This window comes from Mus caroli, unplaced genomic scaffold, assembly GCF_978045245.1.
Source record: "Mus caroli unplaced genomic scaffold, Mus_caroli_1 scaffold_8, whole genome shotgun sequence".
NCBI classification, from domain to species: domain Eukaryota; kingdom Metazoa; phylum Chordata; class Mammalia; order Rodentia; family Muridae; genus Mus; species Mus caroli.
In genome coordinates, this window is record NW_028227263.1 from 127,716,617 (window position 1) to 127,729,367 (window position 12,751).

General features: G+C 44.8%; 2 protein-coding genes across 2 annotated transcripts; both read right to left on the reverse strand.

Moving 5' to 3' along the window:
- Positions 1 to 784: 784 nt before the first annotated feature.
- On the reverse strand, positions 785 to 3,256 carry LOC110299274 (homeobox protein Crxos-like). The gene is made up of 3 exons (XM_021168936.2): positions 3,192 to 3,256; positions 1,739 to 1,896; positions 785 to 1,021 (listed from the first exon to the last, which is right to left on the reverse strand). Exons 1-3 carry the CDS (start codon positions 3,226 to 3,228, stop codon positions 785 to 787), a joined length of 432 nt encoding a protein of 143 aa, XP_021024595.1. The 5' UTR covers positions 3,229 to 3,256.
- Positions 3,257 to 6,531: 3,275 nt separating this feature from the next.
- On the reverse strand, positions 6,532 to 8,320 carry LOC110297382 (homeobox protein Crxos-like). Its single transcript, XM_085842476.1, has 4 exons — positions 8,285 to 8,320; positions 7,808 to 7,862; positions 7,594 to 7,742; positions 6,532 to 6,720 (listed from the first exon to the last, which is right to left on the reverse strand). Exons 1-4 carry the CDS (start codon positions 8,318 to 8,320, stop codon positions 6,532 to 6,534), a joined length of 429 nt encoding a protein of 142 aa, XP_085698602.1.
- Between the last annotated feature and the right edge of the window lie 4,431 nt (positions 8,321 to 12,751).

Here is a 12,751-nt window from a genome sequence, read left to right on the forward strand (position 1 = left end):
AGACCAGGCCAGGCTGGCCTCCAACTCAGAAATCCGCCTGCCTCTGCCTCCTAGGTGCTGGGATTAAAGGCATGCGCCACCAAGCCGGGCCCCTTGTATCATTCTTACAGCCTCTTTCTGGTTCCTTTCTCACTGTTTGCTCCCAGGTGCAGTAGTGGTAGTGAGCAGCCTTAGCCAGAAGATGGAAGAATAAGCCACAATTTATCACAATTAGTTCTTGAAGCCTGGGAGAGCTACAGAGCCAGGAGGCCAGCTACCTAACAGTACAAAACAACCAGACCCGAAGCTGGATTAGGGAGATGGGAGACCGGGATGGGAGTTTGAACAGGGGACAGGGCAGATTTCTAGAGTCTGGGTCAATCTAAAAGTATGTGTGCAGATGCCATAGGGAAACTTGCTATCTTTGGTTTTGACAAGACAGGGTTTCTCCCTATAAAAATGCACTGCCTAGCCTAGAGATTCACCTGCCTCATCCTCCTGGATATTGGGATTAAAGGCCAGCACCATCTTGTTTGTGCATGCTATCCTTAGGCTTCCAGTATTTAGGGGCATCCAGGGTAACCTATCCACAAGGGTATAAAAACAGAAACCAAAACATGTCTAACCTCAAGATACCCAAACCCAATCTAAAGTCTCTCCTCGATATAAAAACTACATACTAGGCTATGGAATAAGACCCAATTTTCTCTTAAAGCAGTCATTTTCGATTCTACGAATGCAAGCTTTATTATTAAGGTACCTTCTCCCATAGACAGACACCTGCCCCAACAAAGAAGTTGAAAAGTCAGAAATCTTGTGACGTGCCATCTCTGCTTTGGTACCCAGAAGAGAGCTTGAGCCTCTTCATGGCCTCCAACGCTTCGGAGAGTCCAGGGTTATTCTGAGAGCACTCCTTGGAGTTCTTCTGCCTGGCGATCCTTCTTGTTGTAGAGTACTCAGGGCACGTTATCCAATCCCTGTAGTAGCCCTTCAAAAACCGTCTGAGCCTCATCTCTCTTCGACGCTGAGTTAAGAACCAGGACTGGAGAGGTAAAGAGAACATGGAGTAAGATATCAAAATAGGCCCTTGGTCTAGGTGGTGATTATGGGCTCAGGAAAGGAGTGGGGACACCAATAAAGGCAAGGCCAGTTCCCTAAGGACTCTAAGGTTGCCTGCTTGAGGTTTTTGTTTTGTTTTTAAGGGGAGGGGTTGGTCGTGGTCTGTGCAGTTGCTGAGGTCTGGAACTCTCAAGGCTACAATCAGGGGTGATTGTTTGGGACACAGGGTCCATGGAGCCCTGGCTAGCCTTCATTGGCTGCAGTACCCAGCATATTCTCCAACTTCTGAACAAACAAACAAACAATCTCCATGTCAAAAGATACTGGTTTTTTGTTTGTTTTTGTTTTTGACACAGGGTTCTTCTGTGTATCATCCCTGACTGTCCTGGAGTAGCCCAGCCTACCTTCCAATTACGTTACATAGGCCAGGAAGTGATGACCTTGACTCCCTGGTGTGCTAGTCTCATCTCTTTGCTGACCTTTAACTTACTATGCATGCAGGCTGTCCTTAAACTCCCGGAGGTCTGTGTGCCTCTCATCGGAAAGTTGTAGGCCACCATATAGTTGAAACCCTCTTGAGGATTTTGGGTCTATGGGTACATAGGGATGGAGTACAGCGAGGAACCTCTAGCCCCATGCAATCTATGGGATTGGAGATGGAGAGTCACCCATCATGATGGGGAAGAGGAATGAATCTCACTCTGATGACTTCTTTCTGTAGTTTGAGTTCCTTAGCCAAGGCCTGCAGAGTTTCCTCATTAGGGTAACGGTCTGTCTCGAAGTACTTTCTTAGCTTCTGGAGCTGCAAATCGGTCAACTTCATCTCTACAAAATGTAAAGTTCTTCTATCCTTTAAGCCTGAGGAGGAAAAAAAAAAAAATCGATGAGAGCAACCCTTTCTGCCCTGCTCAGGTGAGTGTGTTAGATGGTTAGTCTCTAAAGGAGCTTGTCAGTCACGGTAATCTCAGTTGGATTCCAGGGACCCCTAAGGTGAAGGGGGAAACCAACTCATATACATGAGCGTTTTTTAATTTTTAAATAAATAAGCTGAATGATGGCTCAAAACCTAAAATCTTGATCCCAAGGGTTGGGAAGGGTATTTTGGGTCTTTCAGGCTGTCACTTCCTCACTTGAGGTTCTCAGAGCCCTCAATGGAACCCAAACACTGAAGGGGCCTGTGGAAGATGCAGACATTCTTTAGCTCAGACACAGAGCCCATCTGAGCCTGAGGAAGGTTTGCAGGCAGTTCTCTAATTGAGGGAGGGGAATGGTGAGTTTGGAATCACTGTGGTGCTATTTCAAAAATTATAAAAGTTATCTGGACGTGGTACCCAGATCTTGTCACCTCAGTGTTCAAGAGATAACATAGGAGTTACTGGAGTTCAAGGTCATGCCTTGGCTTTTGTGATTTACTTAATAAACACTCCTTCTACCAGCCTCCCTGTAATCGCCACCAAAAAATCCCACAAAAGAAAAGAGAAAGCCGGGCGTGGTGGCGCACGCCTTTAATCCCAGCACTTGGGAGGCAGAGGCAGGCGGATCTCTGAGTTCGAGGCCAGCCTGGTCTACAGAGTGAGTTCCAGGATAGCCAGGGGCTACACAGAGAAACCCTGTCTCGAAAAACCAAAAAAAAAAAAAAAAAAAAAAAAAAAAAAAAGAAAGAAAGAAAGAAAGAAAAGAGAAACCAGATGCAGGAATTGGGAATATTCCCCTTGACCCCTTAGCTGACCGGCTATAACCCTGATCTTTGCTGAGGTCAAAGTGCTACATTCAGCTCCTCACCCACATTTCTGTCTTTAATCCAAATCCTACAGCCCAGCTCTGTTTTAGATGAGAGATGAGGCTGGTCAGGTTGGAGAGCTAGCCCAGCAGATCACTGACTGTTCTTCCACAAGTCCTGACTTCAATTCCCAGCAACCACCTGGTGACTCACAACCATCTGTAATGGGCATCTGATTCCACCTTCTGGTGTGTCTGAAGACACATGTATGTATTTCACATACATGAAATAGATAAACCGTCAAAAAAAAAAAAAAAAAAAGAGGCTGGTCCTCTTTTGCGAGCCCCAGAATAGATGTGCAAAGCCCGAGTTCCAGGAAAGCGTCCCTGACCACCCCTCAGCTTCTAAACATTTTTCTGAAGCCCAAACTCACGCAGATGAATTCTCTTCATGTCAATTTCTTCCATCATGACCGCTGCTCACTTGAGTTCCCTCCTTCAGTTTGAGGCTCTTCTCTAGGACTTTTTTGCTTAAATCCCACTTCCATATTGGAACCTCCTATTTAGAACCCTCCCACCAGGAGCTCCTCCCACTCATTTGTTTTCTGCCACTCCCCCCTGGACCCTCCAGACACTCCCTTCCAAGGTTTCAAGGTCTTCCTTGATTAGCTACTTTGAGAGGGGAAAAAAACTGACTTGGCCACACTGGCCTCCTCAATCCTCCAGAGCCCAGAGGGCAGCATGGCCTCACTAGGCTCTTGATTCCAGGAAATGGGCCTGCAGCTTGTGAGTTCCGTCCCCGTGTTCACCTTATTTTCTTTCTAAAGCTCTATAAGAAGAGCAGGGACCAACCAGAGCTCCTTGTCTGTGTTGTCCCCTTCCTTCACACACCCTGTCCCTGGTTCCCAAGGACACTAGGAATGCTACTTCAGATTCACAGGGCTCCCCTTGGTCGTCTGGACCCGAGTGGTCAGGAAACTCCACTGCTTGGTAGTTTCTCTAAGGTGTGTCCTGGGGACAACTGCTTCTATGCTCTTTTGTGGAGAAAAATTACCTCCCTTTCCTTTATTTATTTATTTATTTATTTATTTATTTATTTATATATTGTTGTTGTTGTTTTTTTTTTTTGGAGACAGGATTTCTCTGTGTAGTCCTGGCTGTCCTGGAACTCATGCTGTAGACTAGGCTGGCCTCAAACTCAGAAATTTACATGCCTCTGCCTACCAAGTGCTGGGATTAAAGGTGTGTGCCACCACACCTGGCCCTTCCTTCCTCTCTCTCCTTTCTTTCTCTTTCTTTCTTTCTTTCTCTCTCTCTCTCTCTCTCTCTCTCTTTCTTTCTTTCTTTCTTTCTTTCTTTCTTTCTTTCTTTCTTTCTTTCTTTCTTTCTTTCTTTCTTTCTTTCTTCCTTTCTTTCTTTCTTCCTTCCTCTGTTCAGTGTTTCAGTCAGGGTCTCATTCTGTCCCTGTGGCTGCCCTGGACTCAATATGTAGACCAGGTTGTCCTCAAGATCTCAGAGATCTGCCTGCCTCTAATCCAGGTGCTTGGATCAAAGGCCATCTTAGCTTTCTGGAAATGTAAACATTGCTTGACCTTGAAGGGCTGATCTTCCAGATTTCTCCTCCCAAGTGCTGGGATTACAGGCATGTATATGAGACCTTGGCTTCAATCACTGGAGTTGAAAAGTATGAGTCTGAATGTGCTACTAAAAATGAAATCTTGCAATGTGCATATCACACTCCCAGGTTTTTTGTTTTTTCTTCATAAAGGCTTTGACCAGGAACTCTGGCTAGGCTGGAACTCGGCTGTGTAGACTGGGCTGTCATTGCACTCTGCCTCTAAGCCTGGAATTAAAGGCATGTCCCACCACACCCAACTTTCTCTACTTTTTAGATAAGGCCATGTTAGGAGGCTAGCAAGTGCAGGTAGTGGTGGTGCAAGCCTTTAATCCCAGCCTTTGGGAGGCAGAGGGAGGCCAGTCTCTAAAATCAAGGTCAACCTGGGCTACAGAGAAACCTTGTTTTGAAAAAAAAAAAAAGATTGGGGTCTAGACTGACTAATTTCAATCACAAATTTAGAGTGGAGGGATGCTTGGTTTCTCACAAACAGGCACAGATCATATTTATAGACATTGAATAATTTATTGAAACATCACCTGACTGAATTCACAACATCAATCCCTGTCTCAGGAACTGAAGTTATCAGGAATATAAATTTCCATGTCACCCTTGTCTGTTTGGAGGATTCTACAGGGAACCAAGTCAGGTGGCCCATGCCTTTGATGACAGCACTGGGGAGTGGTGGGAAGAAGACAGGTGGATCTCTGAGATTTGAGGGTCAACCTGGTCTGCATAGAGCATTCTAGAGCAGCCAGTGTTACTTAGAGACCCTGTTTTAATAACAAAACCCAAACAATGAGGTTGCTTTGTTAGCATTTGGAGACTGTGTGTGGTTAAAGCAAAGTCATCCTGGGCTGTCAGGGCCGCAGTGTAGCCATACCTATAACAAGGTAAATCCTTCACCTTTTCTAAAGTATGATCACAACAGTAACTTCCACCAAACCCAAGGAATGTCATCTGCAGCCTGCGCATGCCGGAGCAGACCTTCACTTCCATTACTCAAGAGGCAAAGGCAGGCAGATTTCTGTGAGTTCAAGGCCAGCCTGATCTCCATAGGCAGCGATGGTCCATGCAGAGGCTTCTAGTCCTGCTGTAACCTGTTTATAGTCTCACTAGTGTAGTCCATACACATACAATAAATTCCCGATTTACCATTATGTCCAGGTGTTCTCTCGGGAGTTTCCTCAAGACTAAGCTTAAAGACTTTGGGATCAGGGATAGCACAGTGGTGGTATGAGCCTTATATACCAGCACTTTGAGGCAGAGCTAGGCAGATCTGGAGTACTTATTCAAGGTTAATGGTACAAAGTCCAGGCCAGCTAGAAGTATCACAGTGAAACTTTTACCTCAAAGAGCATCATGCACAAATAAGAAACCTAGCTATTGAGGCGACTGTGATGAAAGACCTTTGGCAGGAAGCCTGAAGAGCTAAGCTCCACTCCAGCACCAGGAGACCCTAATCCTATGTTGTCCTTTGTCCTGACTTCTATACAACAGCCAGCTTCCACACAAAGTATTTTTTGAAAAAACAACACAAGCTTTTTTAAAAAACCAATTTGTCAACAATTTCATGTTATCAATGAGCCACTCCAAGATCTAAATCCCCAAGCAAGTGCCTCAGAAACACCAATAGACAAAAAAAAAAAAAAAAAAAAAAAAAAAAAAAAATACAATCACACACAAACCAATAAAATACTCATTGGTATAACATGAGTGATCAAGGTCAGAGGGGATAAAAATCCAGCCTTGTTAACCAGTCAATCTCTTGGGAAGTGGTTGTTCTGGCAGTATATGTCAGTCTGTAACAATGCCTTGGGAAAGGAGGCAAGAAGTCAGTGTGATACTGTGCTGCACATTGAGTTGATAGCTAGCCTGAAGGAGAGGCCACTTTTGAGGGGAGGCTGTTAAAAGAAGTGGAATCACACCAGTGGGGTTTGGCCCTGGACATTCAAGTGGAGGCCCTAGGTGGAGACGCAATACCATTTCTGTCCAATGTCATCTGTCCTGGCACCCAGGTATTCAAACATTGACCCTGAGGGTTCTGAGAGGCATCCACCATTTGATGAGTTTGGTGCAGCCAGGCCTCTGATAGGGGGTGGGGAATTGGGGAAACAGTTTTTGTGGTACATGTTGGAGTGGCCCATGGGGAAGGAGGATCAGCAACTGTGCTTACAGCTGGTCGAGGACTCAGGGGGATTGATGGGAATGAGCCTGTACTTCCAGCTTGGTGGCCTGCAGCAGAGGGCTTTGTGGGAAGGAGAAGAGGTATCATCCCGGGCAGACTGCTGCAGCCTGGCCAAGGGGGGCCGCATCTCCTCCTCCAAGGATCTCTGGATGAACCAAGCCTGCAGGGAAGAACACATGTAAATATATCTAAGGAAGGACCATGTGCTTCCTAGCCTTTGAGGTGATGCTAGGGGCTAGCTCCCCAAAGCTGCCCCCAAAATGTTCTCTAGCCTTTTCCATGAGAGACCCAAAAGGAGGCCCCTAAGGAATACTGAGAGGCCTCGAGGGTAGGGCCTACCATCCAGAGATGCAGCCTGCTAGAGTGCCTAGCATGTATATGGTTTTCAACCTTCATGATGCTTGAGCCTTTAATAAACTTCTTTGTGTTGTTGTCTGCCCAATCCCCAAACCAATAAATTGTTTTTGCCTTGTTGGAGTGGGTAGAGGTTGGTAGGGTGACTCACACCTTTAATCCCAGCACTGGGAGTCAAAGGCAGGCCTTCTTTTAGTTTGAGGCCAGCCTGGTCTATGGAATGTTTTTAAGAAAAGAGCAACCCTGTCCAGTGAAACTTATTTTCACTGCTACTTCATAACTGTAATTTTGCTACTATTATGAATTGCTATGATGTGAATGTCTCTGTATTCTGTTGGTCTGGTCTGACCTCTGGGCAAGATTTGTTCATCCCAGAATCAATGAGTTGGATATCCACAGCTTGAGAATTGCTGCCTTAGGCTGGACCCACTTTTCTCATAGGAGGCAGTCTGTCTGTGTTTTCTTTCCAGAAGGCACCAATGTGACCTCCAACCACAAAATAACTCTTGTTTCTATTTCCTAACTGTCTTTTAGTTACTGTTATGAATCCTAATGTAAGTATCTGAAATGCAGAATATCTACAGGGTAATCTCTGAGAATGGTTTTTTTGACCCCAATGGGTTCTCAGTGTGGAGAACACTGACTTAGAGGCATATAAGGTTGGAGATGGCAATCTGACCTCAACTTGTTCCTCTTTCAGTTTCAGTCTGGTGGCCATGATCTTTCGAGCCTGGAGGTCTGGGTATGGTTCCATCTTGAAGTATGCTTCCAGCTCTGAAAGCTGCTCCCAACTGAACTTCTGGTCAAGGGGACCCAGGGTATAGGAGGCTAAAACAGAGAGGGAGAAATGGGTCAGGAAGTCTCTATCATGAGAGTGGAGAGTCAGCCCTCACTGTCAAGCCTGATGGTGTGAAATGTGATCTTGAGGGACTCATGGTAGGAGCTAACCTATTGAACAAAGAGGTCCTGAGACCTCTACAGCCTTGCCTGCATGTACCCCTGGTACATTTTTAGCCACTGTCAGGAGATGAGTCTTTCTCACAACCCCAATCTCTGATTTTCCTCTTGGGTAGTCTATGCATCAATAAGATACCTGTGACCCACTTTAATTCCCCACTTTCCAGTTCCATCCAGTTAAACCTTTCTGGGGCTAAAGACCCGAATCTTTGAAAAAAAAAAAAAAAAAAGCAGAGTGGATAGTCACACTCTTTTTTTTTTTTTTTTTTTTTTGGGGGGTTTTACGAGACAGGGTTTCTCTGTATAACCCTGGCTGTCCTGGAACTCACTTTGTAGACCAGGCTGGCCTCAAACTCAGAAATCCGCCTGCCTCTGCCTCCCAGTGCTGGGATTAAAGGTGTGAGCCACTTTACAGGCTCATTGTTGACATCTGTTTGAGATGTTGTCATGTTGTCCAGGGAAGGTTGGAAGTTGCAACCTTGTGAGTTTATAGGTTTGTGATACCAAGTCTAGCTCCCTTTGGTGTTTTAACTTTTCTTTTTCTAATAAACCTCAAAGCTGTGGCATTGCACATGTTAGTTACTTTACCACTGAGCCAGTCTTATCCTCCCCACCCCTCCATCCTCGAACAGAGAAGGGATTTTCATACCCCTGCCCATCCTGGAACTCACTATGTAAACCAGTCTGGCTTCAAAGTCAGAAATCCATCTTTTCTGTCTCCAACTCACTTGGATTAAACTGGTGTTCCACCTCTGCCAGACATCATCTTTTACTTTTAAAGACTGGCTGGTGTTAAAAGGCCAGAGTGACTGGATAGTTCTCTTGTACAAGACATTCCTCCTGCTGAACAAGGGCAGATATAGTTTATTTATTTATTTATTTATTTTTTTGAGACAGGGTTTCTCTGTATAGCCCTGGCTGTTCGTTCTGGAACTCAGCTTGTAGAACAGGCTGGACTCGAACTCAGAAATCCACCTACCTCTGCCTCCCGAGTGCTGGGATTAAAGGCGTGCGCCACCACACCTGGCCTTTTCCTTTATTTATTTATTTATTTATTTATTTATTTATTTATTTATTCATTTTTCTGTTCAGTGTTTCAGTCAGGGTCTCATTATGTTCCTCTGGCTGCCCTGGACTCAATATGTAGACCAGGTTATCCTCAAGATCTCAGAGATCTGCCTGCCTGTAATCCAAGGTGCTTGGATCAAAGGCCACCCTAGCTTTCTGGAAGTCTGAACATAGCTTGACCCTGAAAGATGATCTTCCAGATTTCTCCTCCCAAGTGCTGGAATTACAGGCATGTATATGAGACCTTGGCTTCAATCACTGGAGATGAAAAGTATGGGGGCTGGTGAGATGGCTCAGTGGGTAAGAGCACCCGACTGCTCCTCCAAAGGTCCAGAGTTCAAATCCCAGCAACCACATGGTGGCTCACAACCATCTGCAACGAGATCTGAGGCCCCTCTTCTGGAATGTCTGAAGACAGCTACAGTGTACTTACATATAATCAATAAATAAATCTTAAAAAAAAAAAAGTATGAGTGTGAGTGTGCTACTAAAAGTGAGACCCAGCAATGTGTTATACCACACTCCCAGGTTTGTTTTCCTTTTTCTTTATAAAGGCTTTGAGCAGGAATTCTGGCTGGGCTGGAACTTGGATGTGTAGACTGGGCTGTTCTTGCACTCTGCCTCTAAGACTGGCATTAAAGGCACGTCCCACCACATCCAAGCGTTTGAGATAAGCCTTTGTTAGGAGGCTACCATGTGAAGCACTGAGGATGTGGTGGGAGGAAGACAGGTATATTTCTGAGATTTGAGGGCCAACCTGGTCTGCATAGAGCATTTTAGAGCAGTTAAGAATTCAACTATAGCGGGGCAGTGGTGGAGCACGCCTTTAATCCCAGCACTTGGGAGGCAGAGACAGGCGGATTTCTGAGTTCGAGGCCAGCCTGGTCTACAAAGTGAGTTCCAGGACAACCAGAGCTACAGAGAAACCCCGTCTCAAAAACAAAACAAACAAACAAACAAAAAACAAAATCAAGCAAACAAAAATCCCTTTGTCTTGAGATGGCTCAGTGGCCAAAGACCTTTGCTGCCAGGCCCTGGCAACCTGAGTAGTTGCTGCTAGATTCACCTGTTTATAGAAATTTTATAGAACATAATTAGAATGAGGTAGACTAGCATAACAGATCATTTTAGCTTAGGGTCCTGTTGGGTTTGAGTTACTCACACCCCTCCCTCTTGTAATAACACACTTGGCAACCTAGTTTCTTCCCATGTGGATACTATACCCACACACCCCTCTCTACACAGTGCACCCAGCAGCCTCAAAACCCCTTGACCCCTACAACCTCACTGTGTTATTCATTCTTCTACCTCAAGGATAGTATAGATTTCTCTGCCCACAGCATCAAATTTAGATACATTCTAGTCAAGCAGATTCCTAAAGTGCAGGGTAGTGGGAAGAGATGGGCTGATCTAGCTGGAACTGGTTTTGCTTGCATGTACAGTGAGAGGAAACTGTCCTTGGAGTGAACTTTTATAGAGTGTCCCTTCTCCATCTCATGCCTATGCACAGTTGGGTGTGTGCATGGTTAAAATCAGACCATAGTGAGGATGGACATTCAAAGTAGATATATGACTTCATCTGTCAATTAGAATAGAGAACTGTGATGGTTTACATATGCTTGGCCCAGGGAATGGCACTGTTAGGAAGTGTGGCCTTGTTGGAGTGGTAGTATCACTATGGGTGTGTGCTTAAGACCCTCACCCTAGCTACCTGGAAACCAGTATTCTGCCAGCAGCCTTCAGATGAAAATGTAGAACTCTCAGGTCTGGCCTGGATGCTGCCATGCTCCTGTCCTGGTAATAGTGGACTAAACGTCTGAACCTATAAGCCAGCCTCAATTAATTGTTGTCTTTTATAAGACTTGCCTGGGTCATGGTGTCTGTTCACAGCAGTAAAATCCTAAGACAAGAACCTTAGGTGTTAAGAGCACTAGCTGCTTTTCCAGGGGACCCACTTTACATTCCGAACAACCACATGGCAGCTCACAACCCTCTGTAACTCCAGTGCCAGGGGATCTGATGCCCTCTTCTGGCCTCCACCCTCACCAGGCACACAAAGGTACATAGACACATTCTCAGATAAAACACCCATACACATAAAATAAAACAACAACAAAAAGAGGACCCCTTAAACTGCATCCTTTAGTAACCACCGTCTCTCTTTTTCTTTCTTGGGTTAATGTGTGTGAATAGGAATGGCTAGGACTTAGAATCACTCCTGGATAAGCATGCAGATAGGAAGAAGGGCCTTGGCTAGGTGATAAAGTTGACTTACAGCAGGGCTGCCTTCTTCCTTATGCTCCTGATCCCAGACAAAAAAGCATGGCAGCTTAAAACAAAGGACAGTCAGGTCCCTGCTCTGATGGACTGGGTCAACAAGTTCAAGGCCAGGTCAGGACTTGTTAACCAATAGTTGAGGCTCAGTCAGTGATCAGTCAGTTTGTTTGTCTTCAAACTGACCAATCCTAAATTAGGGAAAGAAAGCAATTTGGCAAAAAACCAAAACAAAACAAAAACCATCCCCTCAAGGAGAAACGGGGCCTCTACTTTCTGAGTTTAGTCCTGTGCTCCCCCCCCATACCCCCCACCCCATACACAGAGGGTCTTTTCTTGGTCTGCTGCCTGTACTTCCTCACCGCTAATAACAGCTGCTTTTTAAAATTTTTTTTTTATTTTTTGATTTTTTGAGAGAGGATTTCTCTGTGTAGCCCTGGTTGTCCTGGAACTCACTCTGTAAACCAGGCTGGCCTGGAACTCAGAAATCGGCCTGCCTCTGCCTCCCGAGTGCTGGGATTGAAGGCGTGTGCCACCACTGTCCAGCAACAGTTGCTCTTGATTGGCTGATTCTACCTGCTTGCTGCATTTGAGTGAATTTGCCTGGTGCTGTCACTCTAGAGATTTTTTTTTTCTGCCTTTTAATTCACTAATTAGCAGGGAAAATGAACCTGATCAAGACCCCTAAATGGTAACAAATATTTTGCCTACACATGTGCCTGTGCTTCACATATGTGCCTTGTGTTCTCAGAGGTCAGAAAGAGGGAAAGCACACATAGATACCACCACAACCAAATATCAGGAATCAGCCATAAAGGGTCATTGTTATCTCTCAATATCAATGGTCTCAATCCCCCAATAAAAAGACACAGACTAACAAAAGGATGGGAAAACAGGATCCATCTTTCTGCTGCATCCAAGAAATACACCTTCATTTCTTAAAAAAAGATTTCATTTATGTATATGAGTACACTGTAGCTGTCTTCAGACACACCCGTAGAGGGCCTTGCATCCCATTACAGATGGTTATGAGCCAACATGTGGTTGCTGGAAATTGAATTCAGAACCTCAGGAAGAAGAGTCAGTGCTTTTAACCAATGAGCCATTTCTCCACCCCCCAAGAAATACACCTTAATGTTGAGGGTCGATATTATCCCAGGGTAAAAGAATGGAAAAGATATTCTAAGCAAAAGAACCTACAAAGCAAGCTGGCATAGGCATTTTAGTATCTGACAAAATAGACTTCAAACCAAAATGAATCGAAAGAATAGAGAAGGATACTTCATAATCACCAATGAATTAAATCCACTAAGAGGACATTGCAAATCTTAATGTCTATGGACCAACCACTAGGGCACCTACCTTTGTAAAAGATAAAAATAAAACAAAAGAAAAAACAACAACAATAAAAAATAAGACAACAACAACAAAGGAGACCTCTTAAACTGCTTCTTTTAGTAACCAGCTTCCCTTTTTCTTCTTTCTTGGATAAATGTGTGTGAATAGGCATGGCTAGGACTTAGAATCACTCCCTGATA